At 52.3% G+C, this 18,733-nt stretch overlaps 6 protein-coding genes across 6 annotated transcripts; 4 read left to right on the plus strand and 2 right to left on the minus strand.

The window, feature by feature from the left end:
• Nucleotides 1-82: 82 nt before the first annotated feature.
• On the minus strand, nucleotides 83-6,118 carry stt4 (1-phosphatidylinositol 4-kinase STT4; the record flags this gene model as incomplete). Its single annotated transcript, XM_056950694.1, has 4 exons — nucleotides 83-1,363; nucleotides 1,422-5,843; nucleotides 5,898-6,063; nucleotides 6,111-6,118. 4 exons carry the CDS (start codon nucleotides 6,116-6,118, stop codon nucleotides 83-85), a joined length of 5,877 nt encoding a protein of 1,958 aa, XP_056816609.1.
• A 652-nt stretch (nucleotides 6,119-6,770) lies between these two features.
• On the plus strand, nucleotides 6,771-8,948 carry N7506_001399 (uncharacterized protein; the record flags this gene model as incomplete). The annotated part of the gene is made up of 6 exons (XM_056950695.1): nucleotides 6,771-6,809; nucleotides 6,863-7,370; nucleotides 7,425-8,020; nucleotides 8,090-8,220; nucleotides 8,277-8,293; nucleotides 8,344-8,948. The coding sequence occupies 6 exons, from the start codon at nucleotides 6,771-6,773 to the stop codon at nucleotides 8,946-8,948; spliced, it is 1,896 nt and encodes a 631-aa protein (XP_056816610.1).
• Nucleotides 8,949-9,583: 635 nt separating this feature from the next.
• On the plus strand, nucleotides 9,584-11,322 carry N7506_001400 (cytochrome P450; the record flags this gene model as incomplete). Its single annotated transcript, XM_056950696.1, has 4 exons — nucleotides 9,584-9,847; nucleotides 9,889-10,086; nucleotides 10,145-11,206; nucleotides 11,257-11,322. The coding sequence occupies 4 exons, from the start codon at nucleotides 9,584-9,586 to the stop codon at nucleotides 11,320-11,322; spliced, it is 1,590 nt and encodes a 529-aa protein (XP_056816611.1).
• Nucleotides 11,323-11,705: 383 nt separating this feature from the next.
• On the minus strand, nucleotides 11,706-12,446 carry N7506_001401 (mitochondrial 37S ribosomal protein mS41; the record flags this gene model as incomplete). Its single annotated transcript, XM_056950697.1, has 1 exon — nucleotides 11,706-12,446. The coding sequence occupies one exon, from the start codon at nucleotides 12,444-12,446 to the stop codon at nucleotides 11,706-11,708; it is 741 nt and encodes a 246-aa protein (XP_056816612.1).
• Nucleotides 12,447-12,877: 431 nt separating this feature from the next.
• On the plus strand, nucleotides 12,878-14,141 carry kin28 (TFIIH complex serine/threonine-protein kinase subunit KIN28; the record flags this gene model as incomplete). The annotated part of the gene is made up of 2 exons (XM_056950698.1): nucleotides 12,878-13,076; nucleotides 13,132-14,141. The coding sequence occupies 2 exons, from the start codon at nucleotides 12,878-12,880 to the stop codon at nucleotides 14,139-14,141; spliced, it is 1,209 nt and encodes a 402-aa protein (XP_056816613.1).
• A 1,461-nt stretch (nucleotides 14,142-15,602) lies between these two features.
• N7506_001403 (putative kinesin family protein (KipA)) lies at nucleotides 15,603-18,471 on the plus strand (the record flags this gene model as incomplete). Its single annotated transcript, XM_056950699.1, has 2 exons — nucleotides 15,603-16,362; nucleotides 16,421-18,471. 2 exons carry the CDS (start codon nucleotides 15,603-15,605, stop codon nucleotides 18,469-18,471), a joined length of 2,811 nt encoding a protein of 936 aa, XP_056816614.1.
• Between the last annotated feature and the right edge of the window lie 262 nt (nucleotides 18,472-18,733).

Consider the following 18,733-nt stretch of genomic DNA (forward strand, 5'->3'; position numbering starts at 1 on the left):
TAGCTTCGAAAAGAAAATATTACAATTGGTAGAGAGCAGAAATCGAAAGAACTATCCAAAACCCAAAAACCAAAAAGATGCTCTAATAAGGAATGCCGTTGGTCATCAGCTGGAACTGATCGTAACCCTTAGTCGATACACTCATGTACGACTTGCGCACAAGTTCACGCATGTACTCAGCAGCATCGCGCTCGCTCTTGTCAAGCACAAATCGATCACGGAAGTTCTTCAGAGTCTCAGGCTTAAAGCAAGGAAGGCCACTATCCAGCATCAGGGAGACGATGTGAGCCAACTTGGTGCTATAAGGTCGCGAGGCAAGGAATGCCTTGACCACCAAGGATTCAAACCATTTGTACGGTTGCGTGTTGGTCGGGTTGTGGGAGCTGCCGGGGAGGTTAATGCCCGAGTTGCCTCCCTGGTGGTGAGCTGGGTCATGGGTGCCGCTCATGACAGCGACCATCTCAGAGGTCAGCTTGAACGGAGCGCGTTCGAATCGAACACCACCCGGTGCGATATCGAAGCAGAATCCGAAATCGATGTGGATGATGTGGCCGGCGTCGTCAATCATGATGTTTCCGTTGTGTCGGTCTTTGAATTGAAGCAGATAAGAGATGACCGAGTAGGCAGCCATACTCTTAACGAAGTTCGTTCGTGCCTCTTGGAACCGAATGGAGTCTTCGCCTCCATACTTCGACACGAAGTAATCATACAGACCATTGACGGCTTCACGGCCGAGCATGTCGCGAGAAATGGAGTTGGGCAGCACGTCGATCACACCGCAGCCAGGTGCCGTGGAGGTCACTCGGTAAGGGTAGACCCAAACGTCCAGGCCTACACTGGTGAAGATGCTTCGGAAAGCTGCGATCATCTGCAGCGCAAGCATATCCTGGCGACAGTCATCGCCAACCTTGAAGATCGCGGACTGCCACACTTCATACGTCTCCTGCTCGGGCTCAGAGTGATTGGTCAACTGACGTTGGTGTCTGTGGTGGTCACCAACATGGACCACGGGCTTTTGAATCAATCGTGGTCTGGTCTTCTGGATCCGGAATGTAGCCATGTAGGGGGCCTTGGCGTGACTTTGCAAGGGCTTGCCAGACTTGCGATCAATTCCCACAACTACACCGTCAGGGTTACTGGGGAGATAAACTCCGACCTCAACCTTGATTTTGCGCAGCTCTTCCTCAATCTTCTCCTTCTTTTCAGGCTTGCTTCTCTTGATATATGGGCGCAGCTTGCCTGAGACGTCCGTAACCTCGTTGAAAAATGAGAACTCCCTTTCGTAGAAGGCACGCTCCTCGTCCGAAAAGCTTGCAATCAAATTATCAAGGAATCGATCGAGGGTCGGCTTGAGATCATCCGGCTGTCAAGATTAGTGTGTTAGTTGTCTGTCCTCAAAATCTGCATAGAGACAAACTTACAATTTGAGAATCCTCGTCCTTGTAGGAGTTGGCTTTCATGTTCCAAATCACTTGATGAGCAAACAATTGAGACAACTTGGCTGTTTCGAGAATGTATCGTTCAACATAGCCCATACCATCGTAGCGTAGAGCCTGAACCAGTTGGGGCACAAAGTAGAACCGAACGTCCATTGAGTAACTCTCCAGCGCCCGCATGGCATATTGCAAGATGTAGGGGTGATTTCCATAGGCTGGCATGAAGTATGTGATGGCTTCAGTGGGGGTCACCGGGGCCCAGTATAGCAGGTACTTTAGTTGAGAGTTCACATCATCGGGTAGAGAGTTGTCAAACATAATCTCCAGGGCGCTGGGCTCCTCGATGACCTTCTCGGGGAAATTGAGGATCAGTGCCCTCACATCATCCTGCATCTTAAGCGAGGGGAATCGGGCTGCCATTTGAATCGCCAACCCTGCGTTCTCTGACCAAGCAAGTCTGAGCAGAGATGCAGGAACTTCGGCTTGGTTCTTGTTTCCTCCAATCATAGGCATGTGATGCTTGCGCTCTGGTTCCAGAGGGAAGAGCCAAACCCGAAGGCGCGAGCGCTCGTTTTCAATGAGAATATGGAGCAAATCTTGTTTCGACTGTAATGATTTGTACGAGCCTTGCGATTGAGCGGCAATGCTGGTCACAGAGCGCAAGGTAGTCGCCACCTCGTCAAGGATCTTGTCTTCCGCCTTGATTTGAAGTCGGTTGCCACCAAATGACCACCTAGGAGGATGCTTGAACCAGCTCAGGGCAGCAGACAAAATTTGATCTTTGAGCTTCCAGGACGCGCCGGTGTTCCGGGGACTGAGGTGTCTAAGCACCTTGAGACCGAGGAGCACAATGCGGAAATGGATTTCTCTGGCCAAGGGATGACACTCTGTCTTTGTGAGGTTGACGACAGTGGTACCAATTAATCGACAGAACAATTGCTGATCTTGCAGGTTGCCCAAGCGAATCGCATTGAAATGACTCTCGAAGAATTGAAGAACTCGCAAATGCGGCGAGAGAGTGTCTTGGGCCTTCTGCTGCATGCGAAGCATGAGATCTTTGTCAGTTGGCAAGAGTTCAATTTTGGTATGCAGTGGATCAAGGTATTGGAAAGAAGGATCAAATAGACCTTTGCGTCGGTTGATGCTTCGCTCCCAGGCCTCAATGACCTCGCATAAAATCCGTGGTTCAGTGCTTGGGTTCTCGTGGATAACGCCAAGCCAGAGGGAAACACCAAGTTTGATCGTGTCTTTTGTGAAGATTTGGAAAGGCAAGGCAACCAAATAGTGAATAACTGAGAGGCGTGGTCTGCTGCTGCTGCAGATCAAACCCGCAGCCTGTCGAAGAACATCTCTAACTTCAACAAGAGGGATGTCCTCGCCGTTGATGCTTCTTCCAAACAGACGACCAAGTGTTTCCTCCAATGCATCGGCAGACTCTGGCAGAGCATTGATTCGCGGTTGAGCCAAATAGTCTCTGCCATCCAGCCCTTCAAGAGCAGGCATATCAGGACGGCGATATTTTTGGCGTGTGGTGTAAAGAGCCATGAAGTCAGATGCAACATTGAAGTCGTTCTTTCCGTAGCTATCGATCGACCCGAGGCGTGGGTCACTCTGAGGAATAAGGGAGCCCATTTCTAGGGCGAATGAACGTCCCATTGCAATGTGTCCGTAGCCCCCGTCGTCATCGTACTCGGAGAGATAAGTTTGGAGCAGTCCCTTGATATCTAACGGGGCGATGTTCAAGACAGAGGTAACCCAAGTCCTCGCGCGTTCATGGAATCGATTCAGAGTCGCCCTTCTTAAAGCATAGTTGTCCGGTAGTTCAACACGGACAATTCCCATGGGGGAAAGCAAAGATGGCTTCCAGTCAAACTCATCAAGTTCTCCCTGGAGACAAGAAGACCACATGACGGTCAGAATCTCAAGCAGGGCAAAGAGAGAATGCTTCTCGCATAGTGCAGATGGGCATTCCCGAATGATCTTGTCCGCGCATTGCGCGGCAATGCTTTGAACTCGCTCGATGCGGTGACAGCAAGATACTAAGAACTCGGCCAGTTGTTTGGACAGATAAGGTGCCGAGAAATCATCATGTTCCCCAGAAAGCGTCAGAGAAAGATAACAGGTAACCACCTTGTCCGCAGCAGCGTTCATGCACACAACCATTTCCGATGTGGCCAAGGCCGGATCAAGGAAATAATCGAGGATCTTGGTAGAATCACCGGAGGAGGCACGCAGGCTCTCGATCAGGATGACAGCGTTCAAAAACACTGCCCGGGAGTAGTTCAATTTTTTGATGTCAGATTCACGGCCCGGAAGTTCAGAAATCAATGCTCGCTTCTGCTCTGCCATTCTCTGGGGTCCCATGCCCCGTCTGAGCACTGTGTTCAGTTCAACGTCGCTCTCCAGTGATTCCATGTGAGTTCCGGCGACCAATGGAGGAGAGTGGTGTGCAAGTAAGCGAAGTTCCTTGTGCTGTTTCTGGGCAACGCTAGAACTGAGATGTATCCCGTGAATAGCGATGTTGAACCAGGCGTCACGGAACAGAGTCAAAATCGACTCATCATAGTCCAGGACTGACCAGGGAGCCCCATTAGAGTTTCCCTTGGAAGATACAAGCAGAGCTAGGGGCTTCAACAGGGGAGTGATGTCTTCGGCAGCAAAGAAAACCTCCCGATGATGATCGTTTTCAAGATCCGGCACATCGCCCTTGTTGATGATACTTTCCAACAAGTGAACCAAGTAGATCCTGTGAAGGGGAGACTCTTGATCCAATGTGATAGAAAGATAGGCCATGGCACACTGAACAGCATCCGAGATAGTGTCCAGTCCCTTGTTGATTCCATCAAGGTAGATGCGGGTGTAGAACTTCAAGAGAAGCTGGAATTCTGCATGTCCACTGCTGAGAGCTAGAACGGCAGTTTCCTGGATGATAAAGGCATCTACTGCCACATTGATCTTGCCAATCTTCTGAAGAAGCATCGACTGGGCCAGAGCACTAATCTTGCCATCGTTACAGTTGGTAGCGATGGTCACAATAGCGTGAATTACGTTCCTGTAAGTCAAATTGTCGCTCTCGGCATTGGCAGACAGGGAAGTCTGGCTTGCGTTCCTGGGGTACGCTTCCAAATTCATCCCCGGTCCGGTATGATCCCCATTAAGTTGGTCTTGGCTAGACTGGTCAACATTTGCGCTTGGGCTCATTGCGTTGCCTAGTGAGTAAAGAGTTGTGATGACAGCATCCTCCGAGAGGATGGTCAAAACCTGGGCCAGGCACCGCGATGCGACGGAGACGGTTGATCGTGCCGAGACACCTCCCTGGGCGAGGAATCTCAGGAGACAGCGCCTACCGATGGATGCACCGTTGGGTGACATCCTCGAAAGGATCGCAGTACATTTCAAAGCCGTCACAGCCAACTCCACATTGGACATTTGCTGGGGATCGAGAAGTGTATCTTCGAGCCAGGATAAGAGAACATCGTTGTTGTTTGCATCCTCGCCGAGGATCACGCAGTTCAGGAAACCAATGAGGGCATGTCCCTTGACTGAGAAAGCGAGGCGCTGTTGCCAAGGCGAGCCGACTTGTAGGTAATCGGAGCCATCTTCAAGCAAGTGAATCTCTTCACTGATGATGTCGGTAATTCGGTCAATGAGAGACACGTCGTCATCGTCGTAGCTTTTCGCGATGCCAACGCCAGTCATGTAGTCATCCAGCAGTTGCTCGTCGGTCATGTGTTGGGATCCGAGCAGAGAGGCGGCGCATGACTTGACAAACCGCATGAACCCTTCCTGGACGAGCATGGCACCCAATGGACGGCCATGGGCAGCATACCGTCGGGAGTACTTTTTCCAGTCCCTGAGTGCATACTCGCCAACAGGCGCATTGCGAAGAGTAGATGACGCTGTCTCCACGGCAATGATGAAGTTCTCTGACAGCATCGCACGCAGGAAGTCCACAATTTGCAACTTCTCGCTGGCATGCCAAATGGCAGTATATTCAGCGGAGGCCTCCAGGAAGCCGACCAGGGATACGGTGATTGACAAAATGGTTACCGACTCATACACAACGCCCTGTCGTCCCGATTCGGACTTGGAGTATTGAAAGGGTGTCACCGCATTAATGGCCTCAGTGCAGTTGTTCAAGTATGCGCGCACCGCTTCGATGGCGAGTTTCCGTATCGCCGGGTACTTGGTGCCCAGCGATAAGAGTGCCAAAGTCAGGTTGTAGGTCAGGGTCTCCCATGGTGATGGCTTCACACTGTGTAGGAAAGGCGACGGCCGGAACAGCTGGCTGTGGGATTCGGGCAAGTAGCGAGATAGTTGCGCGGCCAGCTGGGCCGCATTGTCGGGGTCGTTCACAGAGGACGCTGCCTTACATAGGGCCAGGAGAACATCTAGTTCGCGGGTTCCCTGCGTGGAGGGTCAGATCATACACTGTTGAGACATTGAGCGGGCTACACATACCATTGGGACCCGAGATGTTGGGGCCTGGTTTCGCAAGACTCCATTGAGGGCACCATCCTCACGAGTTGGTCGAGAGTGTTCGGTGAGGTCAGTGAGCTCCGAGCGGGTCTCAACTGCCAACACCGCGAGCTTTTGAAACGCAAAGCGTCTGATCCCACCTGATAGACTGTAATCCATTAGTTCAGACTCTGTTCAGGTCAAACAAGTACATACCCGTCCATGTTGGTGGAGTGAAGAGGGAGGTCAGGGGCACGTGTCGGGGACGCGAGCCTAGGTCCGACCCAACATACCACGTTTGTTTATATGTTTGTCCGGCTATACATTTGGTATTGATTATCGAGTATGGGGTATAGTTGTATATATTTATATGCTCTCAACAGTATAGATCGAGATTAACTTGACCTATATATTCTATAAAATGTCCTGTATACACTGTCGACAAAAGTGGCAATGCCACCCCTCCGGGACGGTCTTCTACTACTTAGCTCTCACCTTGGAATAGAGGCTCATACAGCATTGGGTGAGCCATTCACATATATATATATATATATATATCCATGGAGAGATAGCATGGATGATTCACCCTCACACCTGGGCAGTCCTAGAGAGGCGGTGATATCATATTGCGACTGGGCGGAGAGCGGCCTCGCTTTCCTCTTTTGCGCCAGCCGAGAAGCCTCGCCGTAAACAACCCCCATTGGACCTTTTGATTGGCAGCGTTTTCATTGTTAGCATTTACATATACCGTCTGCCTCCTGAGCTTTCTCGTGAGGATCTCCCTCGTCAAGGTCCCACCTCTTACCTCTTGATTCGTCTGACTCCTATCGCCAATTGGTCTCGAGGGAATATTCCCAGGGAATATCACCCGCTCTTATGCCTCCCCAGGAGAAAAGCTCGCTCAAGCGAGGACGGGCAGGTTTCACCCGGTCTCGGGCCCTGTCATGTGCTGACCAGCTTTACTTTAGGCTACCGCCACTGCCGATGCAGACTCGCAAAAGAAACCCCGGCGCTCTCAGCGAATCTCCAGCCAAATCGAACCGGAGACGCCCGTTGATTTGAATTATCTGCCGACGCCGCAAACTGCGGCCCAATCGACGACCCCAGAGACGCGCAAGGAAGTGACCGCAACACCTCCGAGGAGCCCTCATGAACATCCCTCCCAGCCTGGTCTATCTCACAATGCGTCCTCCCCACCTCCGGAGGATACCCAGGCTCTTTCGCAGTTTGTGTATCCACCCCGAGCATTTGCAGACGAGGTCGAGGACGAGGATGCGGAAGGGGTCTGGGGCTATTTGCTGCCATTGGATGAAAAGGGCAATGGCCCCCTCGTGCTGAGGAAGCGCGATGGCTGCGATAATGCCTGTGATCTCGACAACAAGACAAAGCCCAAGACCAAGTCTGGCAAAGAGCCACAGTCATCCAAGAAGGCCCAGTCCCCTGGTGGCTTTTTGGTGGGCCGACATCCGGAGTGCGGTAAGTGAACAAGCTCTTAGTTGACTAGCAAGATCGCGTTCTGACCGTCAGCAGACCGCGTCCTTGAGATCCCTACGATTTCAAACCGCCACTTCTTGATTTTTGCCGAGAATAAAAGAGGCGAAACAGTTGCTGTATTGGAAGATCTCTCCAGCAATGGAACCTTTGTCAATGATGCCATTGTCGGACGCAATAAGCACCGAGAACTGGAGGACGGTGATGAGGTCTCTATCCTGAACGAGACCCGATTTGTTTTCCGCTACCCGCGCACTCGGGAAACCCATGGGTTCCGCCAGCAATACCGCATTATACAGCCGCTTGGTAAAGGACATTTCGCCACTGTTTACCTGTGCGTCGAGAAATCCACTGGCGACAAATATGCAGTCAAAGTCTTTGAGAGACGCTTGGGGGATTCGCAAAAGTCACAAACCGACGACGCTCTGCAGCAAGAGATTGCGCTCTTGAAGGGAGTGAACCATCCCAATCTACTGTGCTTAAAGGATACCTTTGATGATCACGATGGCGCTTATCTGATCCTCGAACTCGCTCCGGAGGGAGAGCTCTTCAACATGATTGTGGAGAAATCAAAACTGAGTGAAGATGACGCTCGACATGTCTTCCGCCAACTGTTTGATGGGTTGAAGTATCTGGTATGCCATCTTGAACACACCCACCACCTTCTCCCTTGAAAAGACATAGTATCGCTAACACACGCTTAGCATGAACGAGGAATCGTGCACCGTGACATCAAGCCGGAAAACATTTTAGTTGCTGATCAAAATCTCAATGTGAAATTGGGTGACTTTGGACTGGCTAAGATTATCGGAGAGGAATCCTTTACGACCACACTGTAAGTCAACCCGTATGCCCATTCTCCACATCAGGTCATCACTAACATTTTCCCAGATGTGGTACACCAAGCTGTGAGTGGGAGGTTGCAATCCCGGATTTTTGAAGATGCTAACCTTGCCAGATGTGGCACCCGAGATTTTGCAAGACACACGTCGCCGGCAATACACCAAGGCAGTAGACGTGTGGTCCCTGGGCGTTGTCCTCTATATTTGCCTGTGCGGGTTCCCGCCTTTCTCGGATGAATTGAGGACGAGAGAGAACCCCTACACCCTCGCCCAACAGATTAAGATGGGCAAGTTCGACTACCCGTCTCCGTACTGGGATTCGGTTGGCGACCCAGCACTGGACCTGATCGACCGCATGCTTACCGTGGACGTTGAAAAACGGATTACGGTCGACCAGTGCCTCGAGCACCCTTGGATGACTGGTAAATACCCCAGTGTCAATGACAGCACGGACGGCCTCACGGGGGCGCTGGGGAACCTGGACTTCTCCAAACGCAAGATCCATCGGGAGCGCACTTTGCTCAGCAGTGTCAATGACGCTCACTTTAGCCAGCACGCCGAAGGCAGTGAGGCACCGGTCAAGGTGTTCAACAAGGAAGCCGGGAAGCGTGTCCACAATCGCCCTGCCAAGGCCCGGGAGGTTTCGCCCAGTGGCAACAGGGAGCCCAAAGACTTTATCAACATTGGCGAACGGGGAGATCCCACCTTGTATGATGACTAGGTGAAGTGATGGGGGTGTTTAACCAGTACTCCGTACTGTGTGGGATTTTGTTATTCTTATTGGTTTCGAGATGTATAATGGGAGGGTTTGGGCAAGGAAGACATGTATAACAAACAGGACAGGACCGGACAGGACAGGATAGGACAGAGAAGGAAGCTCACAGTGACATATATTTAATCACACTGTTCGTGGCATACTATCGTGTCTCAATAGTACAATAGTCCAATAGTACGGAGGAGTACCTCATCAAACCCCGGATCCTCGACCGGAAGCCCCTTTTACCGAACAGTCTGGAGTGGCGTGACCCCGTTGCCTGATCTCTTCCATATGCCATACTAAGACAATATCACTTCGTATATGACCAATCTGTTATTCAAGAGGACATTGGATAGTCCCAGTAGATATAGTCCGTAGTGGTTATGCAGTCCGTACGTGCATTAAACTTAAGGGGGGAGCGGGTCTCCCTCATCTCGTCGAATGACAGTCGACGTAATTATTTTCTTGCCAACTTCGCCTCCTGTTTGCTTCCCTCCCTTGACTCTCTTTGAATTTCTAGATCTCCAGGGCTCTTTCTTCTTTGCCACTGGGTGTTCTCTCTGTCCTTTCCAACTGATTGTTCCCCAACTACTTTCACCATGGGCTTGTTCGCAAGTTTCCTCGACACCTTCTGCGAGCACTGCTCGACCCAGTCAATCTACACCCTGGCCACCGTGGGAGCGCTGTCATTCATTGCGCTGTCCATTGTGATCAATGTGCTCCGTCAATTGTTCTTCAAGAAGGCCCACGAGCCCCCCCGTGGTCTTCCACTGGGTCCCCTTCGTGGGCAGCACCATCAGCTATGGCATGGACCCCTACGCCTTCTTCGATCATGCCCGCGCAAAGGTGAGTCTGTCGCAGAGGTCTCGGGATGAGGAAAATGCTAATTGGAGGTCCATTGCAGTACGGCGACATCTTCACTTTCATTCTCCTCGGCAAGAAGACCACTGTTTACCTAGGCACCAAGGGAAACGAGTTCATTCTCAATGGCAAGCTGCGCGATGTCAACGCCGAAGAAGTGTACTCTCCTCTTACTACCCCCGTTTTCGGTCGCCACGTTGTCTACGATTGCCCCAATGCCAAGCTCATGGAGCAGAAGAAGGTCAGTCACAAGCCGCACTGCAGTCCCCTCGACAGACAGTCGCTAACACCCCACGTAGTTTGTCAAGTTTGGTCTCACCTCCGAGGCACTTCGCTCTTACGTCCACTTGATCACCAACGAGGTTGATGACTTTGTCAAGAACTCCCCCGCTCTGCAAGACCCCAAGGGTACTTTCAACGTCTCCAAGGTCATCGCCGAGATTACCATCTACACTGCCTCTCGCTCGCTGCAAGGAAAGGAAGTTCGCGACCGTTTCGACTCGACCTTCGCTGAGATGTACCACGACCTCGACAAGGGCTTTGCGCCGATCAACTTCATGCTCCCCTGGGCTCCTCTCCCCCACAACCGCAAGCGCGACGCCGCCCAGAAGAAGATGACGGAGACATACATGGATATCATCAAGGAGCGCCGCGCTGCTGGTGAGAAGAAGGATTCCGAGGATATGGTCTGGAACCTGATGTCTTGCAACTACAAGAACGGAAAGCCCATCCCCGACGAGGAAGTGGCCCACATGATGATCGCTTTGCTCATGGCTGGCCAGCACTCTTCTTCCTCGACCGCTGCTTGGATTGTTCTGCGCCTGGCCACCTGCCCCGAGATTGTGGAGGAGCTCTACCAAGAGCAGCTTTCAGTTCTCGGCTCTGACCTCCCTCCTCTCACCCACGAGGGCCTGAACAAGCTCGATCTGCACGCCAAGGTTATCAAGGAAACCCTGCGTATCCACGCTCCTATTCACTCTATCATCCGCGCTGTCAAGAACCCCATGCCTGTGGAGGGAACTAACTATGTCATCCCTACCACTCACAACGTCCTTTCTTCTCCTGGTGTCACTGCTCGTTCCGCTGAATTCTTCCCCGAGCCCCTCAAGTGGAACCCCCACCGTTGGGACCAAGTCGAGGCTCCCAAGGACGAGGAGGAAGAGGAGAAGATTGACTACGGTTATGGTCTGGTCACCAAGGGAACCAACAGCCCATACCTTCCTTTCGGTGCTGGCCGCCACCGCTGCATTGGTGAACAGTTCGCCTACGTGCAGCTTGGCACAATTCTGGCCGCACTGGTGAGACACTTCAAGTTCTCCAACCCCAGCAGCGAAACTCCTTTCCCCGAAACTGATTACTCGGTAAGTTTTCTCCCACGCCTGTATGATTAAATTGCTCACATCCTCTCTAGTCTCTGTTCTCTAAGCCTGCCGGACAGTCATTTGTCCAGTATGAGAAGCGTGGAGTCAAGGCATGAACGGAATCACCTTTTAAGAACCCAAAAGATCCTCATCTTACCTTGGATCCCATTTTTAATGCCCCGTCTCGATGCAATTATGGCCTAGCTAGGTGCTCACCAGCTAATAGCCGAGTGCATTTCTTTTCGCTTTGAAACGATTGAATTCCATGTAAATTAATCATCCTTTCCGCGACATTTGGCTCGCTCTTGTTCTTTCCGTGTTCATATAGATCAGTCATATCAATTTAATTGCCCTAGTGCTCATTCACTTGATTGGATAGGTGTGGGAATGAAATAAAGCAAATCATAGTTGCAGGTAGTATGGCAAATAGTGTACATTTCAAAACGATATAAAGAAAAAGCAGTGGCTTGAAGAAATATGCAAAGTTCAAGTTCCACACTCATGCCTTGTTCCGGGCATCCAGTCTCTTCTTGTTCTGCACCTCTCTGCGTCGTCGTTCACCACCATCGACCTTGTGTCCTCGCTTGTCCTCCCACATACCCTCCTGAACAGAGATGAGAGCAGCAGCGCCTTTGGAACCCTTCATGGGCTGCAAGTATGGGCCCATGGGTTGGTATCCTTGGTGAATTCTCATCTCGGCGAACTTCTTAATCGCGGTCTTGCCGTTGTGGAAATATGTCGTGACATCCGGTGCCAGATTAACGAGGGTCTTCACCATACCAGGTGCCAGGGTCGCAGATGAGGTAACAGCTTCGGCATTGACTGTCTTCTGAGGGAGACCTGGAGTATCGAAGGGCACTTCGGTCACTCGCAATTGCGCAACTCCGTTGACAACGGTGTGCAGGTCACCTCCAGGTCCGTACACTCCGTTACGGAACTTCTCGCGCTTCCGGATCAAGTACCGCCGCTGGCGAGCGGGCTCAACACCGGCTTGGCGGAGTTGGTTGGAGTTGAGGTTGAAGAGATCCTCCCAGGAGGGGATCTTGCTTGCTTGCTTGGACATCTCACGTCCGATCAGCTTCAGGAAGGTCTCGACATCGGGGACGAAAGGGGTTGGGGCTGGGACAGGTCGAGCGGTTTTCGAATGGAGTGATCGAACACATTGATTGGAGATGTGAAGGGTTCGGAAAAGACGCGATGAGAGACCGCCTAGCGGTGAGTTGCGCATGGCCATGCTCATGCTGATGTTGCGGGTGGGTTACCGCAAACTCCCAATTTGATCGTGTAGATGTGTGATAATTTGCGCGAATTTCCGATCGGTAAGAGATTTCAATTGAGAGAGCCGAGCGTGCACTGTGTATTGAATCGATAGTCCCCGGTGCCGTCGGAATTGGACTGGTTGTTGATTGACTCCGAGAAATTTTGGCGGAGGCCAGCAGAGACCGGGATCAACGATACTCCGATGACGGCCATGCTCTCTCCCTCTCTCCCTCTCTGCCTATAGTTACTTCTCGACTTAGCGAAATTTCGTCATCTTATTAGATACCCTTGGGCTAACAATGATCTCCTGATGCTTTGTGTGGCCATCGAGACCCCGTGGCTGACTTGACTTCTCTGGTCTCTTTCATTCGAAGCTCTCTCTCGTGAACTTCGACTTCATATCCACTCAACATGGCCCTTTCTCCCTTCAGCTCCCGGTCGCCGTCCATGACCGTCAATTCACCCAACACTGCGATTCGGCTCCGAGCTACGGCTGCGCAAAACTCGGCTGCTGGGACGGCCGCCGTGGCAGTTTCCAAGCCAGTTCAAAATGGGGATCGTGAACTCACCGAGCAACTCAACATCGATGTACGGGAAAGATATGTCAAAGGTATGAGAGTCGCTTACGTTCTTTCTACAAATTGAAACATTGCTCATCAAATCAGACAAGAAGGTTGGAGAAGGAACCTACGCCGTGGTCTTCGTTGGCCACCTCCGACAAGACCCTACATCCCTCGTTGCGATCAAGAAAATCAAAGTCAACGCGGAATACAAAGATGGACTAGCTATGGATGCGGTTCGCGAGGTGAAATATCTTCAAGAATTGAAGCATCCGAACGTCATCGCCTTGCACGACGTGTTCTCCTCGAAGGATCAAAACCTCAGCTTGGTTCTGGAATTCCTCCCGGGCGGTGATCTGGAGATGCTCATCAAAGACAGCGATATCCAGTACGGTGTGGCGGACATCAAGGCTTGGATGGGTATGCTTGCCCGCGGGGTCTGGTGGTGCCATGAGAACTTTGTCCTCCACCGAGATATCAAACCCAACAACTTGTTAATCGCAGCGGACGGCGAGGTGAAGTTGGCCGATTTTGGTCTTGCCCGGTCATTTGCCGATCCCGGGTTCAGGATGACCTCTCAGGTCATTACACGTTGGTATCGCCCGCTGGAGCTTCTCTATGGGGCGCATCATTATTCCGGCGCCGTGGACGTGTGGTCGATGGGCATGGTCTTCGCAGAGCTTTTGATCCGTGTGCCTTTCGTCGCTGGCAACAGCGATTTGGACCAAGTGTCCAAAATCTGCGAAGCGTTCGGTACGCCGACGGAAGAAAATTGGCCTGGGGTGAGCAAACTCCCCCACTACATCCCCACGGATAAGAGCCAAGTGGTACCGTTACAAGGGAGGGAGTTCTTCATGCGTCAGTTCCCGACTGCAGGCCCTGTGGGTGCCGATCTGCTCATGGCAATGTGCGCTCTCGACCCCCGCAAGCGTCGGACGGCGGTCCAATGTCTGCAGCATAGTTGGTGGACCGTTGACCCGCGACCGACGCAGAACGAGAATCTCCCGCGCAAATCGGGCGGAACTAAAAAGATGGGGGAAGATCTGGCCCGGCGTGATGACCCGGAGGGCCTTTTCAAGGGTGCTGCCCGACAGCTGGACTTTGGAATGAAATAACGTGATACCCTCCAAAGGACATCGGAAACCACCCAAGGGCCAATGGCACGGTGTGAAAGGACTTGTTCCAGGCGCCAAGCACGGGCTAGAGCTGCATGGCATTCAGCTCTGCAGGATACTATTGGATTGTTATATAAATGTATCTGTAGTCGAGATTGATAGCTCCATTCGCGGCAAGTGGGACTGAACGTCAGCGATGTCTCCCCACGCGCACCTGTCATGTCCGCCAATTGAACTCAAATTGGGCTTGAGTTTCTTGTCCTCCGTACATGTATTGACTCTCCTTGCATATGGGAGATCTTTTTTTTTCTCAGAAAACCGGCTTTGGAAGACCTGGGCGGCAGGACCTGAACTCCTCGCAGTGAGATCAGGGATGGCTCAGGCTGCTCCGGGGCCTTTTATACTGTCGGTGCCCAACGTGAAAGTACTACATAAGTCCCCGTGGACTGTATAAAGGCTCATCCCGGCGAATGGTGAATGGCGAATGGCGAATCACACGGGATCTCCATAACCCGTTTTAGACTCAAGCCAGTGGAGAGGTCAATCTTTACTCCATTTGGGATTATCAGCCGTTATCTGGAAGTACTCCGTACTGCTCTGGACAAGGGGGCAACAGTGAAGCAATTCGCTCGCTCGACTCCCTACCTCGTGCTCCACGTCGAGAGTCTCGCGCGAACAGCGTACTCCGTCCTCGGTCCCGATCTCGGGATCAAGGGTTGTCCTGCGGGAACCTCCGTGACAGAAGGATTGTCGAAATAATGGGGTGAAGATAGGGAGGTCCACAGTAGAAAAAAGAGTGGCCGCCCGCGCTCTCATTCGTCCCCCTTTTTCCCAGGGAGATGAAACACCCACTGGCAGGCCCATCATTGGACATTCGATGCTCCGAGCTTGCGATGGAGGCTAAAGGCATTGGCCCCTTTTCGGGGGGTAAAATGGGATCACGAACCTTGATTGACATGGGTAACACACCTCTTATATGGTTCATTTGACGAGAGCGCGAGAGCGCGAGAGAGAGTCGAGGGTGAAAAGGGAGAGAGATGTAGGACGAAAGGATGAAAGGATGAAAGGATGAAGGGGCAGAGAGGAAGAGTAGTCCAAGAAGTACGAAGTACAAAAGAAGTACAAGAAAGAGCAAGGCAGTCTTGGTCATCGACCACATAAGCAGTGCCCAGCGAAATATAAACAACTCGCGTCTAGCCCCATCTCTCTCTGCGGGGGACTTCTGGATCGTTTATTTTTTGTTATTGTCTTTCGATTTTCCTCTTTTCCCTTCCCTTCTCTCTTGTTTAGGCTTGGATCTCGAGTAAGTTCCCGAACCCTTCTGATCTTTTCTCTCATGTCTCACAGTTCCCCCGTTTGGCTAATTTCGGGATATAACAGACCTTTCCACCTCGCCCGCATGGCCGTCGCGTTGACTGCCTACTAAATCCCCGGCATTCAAGCTCAGACGTCTCGGTAGTCATGGCCTCAACTTCAACTTTACCACAGCCCTCGCGGTCCAACCCTCCGTCGGGATCATTACCGCCCCTCCCCAATCCGAAACCGAGAAAGACCGCTCCCGACACACCGAGGGCCGCCTCCCCGTATGGACCCTCCAAGCTGCGGACGCCATCCAGCCCCAAGCCCTCCCTGAAATCTCCCCTCTCCGGTTCCAACTCCACCTCCAACCTCAATGCCAGTCGCTCATCCTCCGGTGGGCGCCCTCCTGGAAGTCCCGAAAAGTCCTTGCGCCGCACAATCAGCATCGCATCATTTCCCCAACCACCCAAGGCTGGAAGTCGCCCGTCCACTGCATCGTCACTCTCGGGAATTCAAGGAGCCACAACCAGCATGCGACCCAAACGAAGCTCACGGTTGAGCACGGGAACCACCAGTAGTTACCGAAGCTCCAAAACTCCGTCCTTATTGAACGGGAGTGGAGAAGGAAAATTCATTTCGAGCGGAGATGCGCGGGACCCGGATGCGTCCCCCGGTCACAGCAGGAGCTCGTCGGCGCAGGGGTCTTGCTCCACGAGTGCGACCACATTCGAGGATGGAGACGACGCCACCAAATCCACCGCCAAGCCCAAGGAGATCAAGGGAAATGTGATTGTCAGTGTGCGCGTGCGCCCGGACAACAACAGCGGAGGGGACACCCCTCGCAACCATGGAGAATGGTCGGTCGACAGTCGGCAAAGCCTGATCTCGTATCGGGGAAAAGAAGGAGGCGACTACATTTATGGTAAGTCGACAGAATGCGACTGACGGCGAAGTCACACTTCAAACTAACCTCCGGACAGATAATGTCTTTAATCCCCAAGAAAACAACGCCAAGGTGTACGACTCCGCCGCCAAACGACTGGTTCGCCGGGTGATGGAGGGCTACCATGGAACGGTGTTCGCATATGGTATGACGGGAACGGGAAAGACCTTCTCCATGCAGGGAACCGCGACTTCGCCCGGTGTGATTCCACTGGCCATCACAGATATCTTCTCCTTCATCCGGGAGACCCCACACCGCGAATTCCTGCTGCGGGTCAGCTATCTAGAAATTTACAACGAGAAGATTCATGATCTTCTGTCTGCGTCCGCCGCAGGGCCCGGGGCTGGTCCGCAAGAAGAGATCAAATTAAGAGAGGACAGCAAACGCGGCGTCTATGCGACCCCGCTGAAGGAAGAAATTGTGCAAAGTCCAACGCAACTCCTTCGTGTGATCGCTCGAGGAGACCACGCCAGACGAACGAGCAGCACACAGTTCAATGCCCGCAGTTCTCGAAGTCATGCCGTCGTGCAGATTGTGGTCGAGAGTCGAGAGCGTGTGCCCTCGGGGAATCCAGACAAGCGCTCTGCGATCACACCCGGTGGTGTGCGAGTGTCGACCTTGAGTCTGATCGATTTGGCCGGTTCAGAGCGTGCGGCAGATGACAAGGAACGCCGCACCGAAGGTGCACACATCAATAAGAGTCTACTCACCTTGGGTAACATCATTTCGGGACTCTCAGACAACAAGGACAAACAAGGCAACCCTTCTGACCGGGATGGGAGGCATTTGCCTTACCGCGACAGCAAATTGACCAGACTGTTGCAACCGGCCCTGTCGGGTGGCTCCCTCGTGAGTATTTTGTGTACCATCCAATTCGCCAGCTCGATCAATTCGCACACGGGTGAGACCTTAAATACCATGAAGTTCGCTGCTCGAGCGAAGAACAACATTGTCAGCCATGCCAAGAAGGCCGAGGAGGCATATGGCGGCGGTGGTGGCGATTCTGGGAGCAGGGTGCTGTTGGAGCGATATCGCATGGAGATCCAGGCCCTCCGCGGCCAATTGGATACTCAGGCCAAGTCCCAGGCCGAAAAGGAACTCAAGTGGGATGAACAGCAGTATGAGAAGGAGGCCCAGGCTCGCCACGAGGAACAGGTTCTGGAGATGCAGTTGGCTCGCACTGCGCTCAAAGAGCGAATCGAGCATCTCAACCGTCTGATCCTGAGCTCCAAGTCCACAGGTGTGAACAACCATAACAGTCTGAGTGCATTTGGACGACTATCCCGTATATCTACCACCGATTCTGGGTCTCGATCACTACGTTCTTCCGCCAGCCAATCTACCCTTGGTGTTGGTCACTCGTCCATCCGTCCCATCTCGTTCATGTCGGTGAACAGCAGCGAGCCTTCAAGCGCAGTCCACTACCCCAGCGGCTCATATGGGCATGAGGATGAAGAAGATCTGGGCGAGTTTGGCGACGGGAAAGCCAGCTTACAACGTCAAGTCACTGCCCTGCAAGCTGATCTGGGCGACAAAAATCGATATATCTCTACCTTGGAACGCCGACTCCTCCAGGCAAGGCGATCTAGCCATTCCCGCATGTCAGTCGGGGTCAAGCCAGCAAACTCTACGATTTCCGAGCACCCTGATGTCTCGGCTCTCGTCCATGAAAAGGATTTGGAGATCAATGAACTCCGACTTCAGCTCGATGATAAGGATCGCATGCTCGCTGCACTTCGATCTGCGGCCCGGCATCGAGATCTAGCTGCCGTGACCAATGACTCCCAGTCACCAGATCTCGGGGGTGGCTCGGTGGCGGGAGACAGCCCGGCAGTCAATGGCTTTGGCAAAATTGACAGTCCAAGCAAGCGTCCCTTGTCTGGTCGAAGTGAAAAAGAGGATCAAGGGAAGAATATGGATGAGGTCTCGCGAATGCTGGAAGAGATGATCCAGGGTCGAGGAGATGGCCCTGATAGGAAGAGTGTTGCCAGTGACAACCGGCGAGTTTCCACGTCGGCGCAAGTGGCCGGTCTCAATCCAAGTGCCCCCTCGTGGGATCCGAGTCTCAGCTCACCGGTCCGGGAATGATGATGATACCTCAATGCGTCTGTCTGGTCTTTTTTTTTTTTTTTTTCTGTATTTTTTCAGTGCCTGTGGAAGTTCCTGGATGTGCTTCCCTTTGATTTTGTTTTTCTTCTGATCTGATACCCAATTCATAGGTTTACTTTCTTGCGTGTGTATTTAATTTCAACGACTTGTTGGTTCTTTTGGATTTGAATATGTGTGAATCCATTGCTCAATACATCTTGTAAACTATGCCTATCAAATGACAGTCGACCGCTCATTGATA

Source organism: Penicillium brevicompactum, assembly GCF_028827555.1.
Source record: "Penicillium brevicompactum strain IBT 35665 chromosome Unknown utg000001l_segment0_segment0, whole genome shotgun sequence".
Taxonomy (NCBI): Eukaryota; Fungi; Ascomycota; class Eurotiomycetes; order Eurotiales; family Aspergillaceae; genus Penicillium; species Penicillium brevicompactum.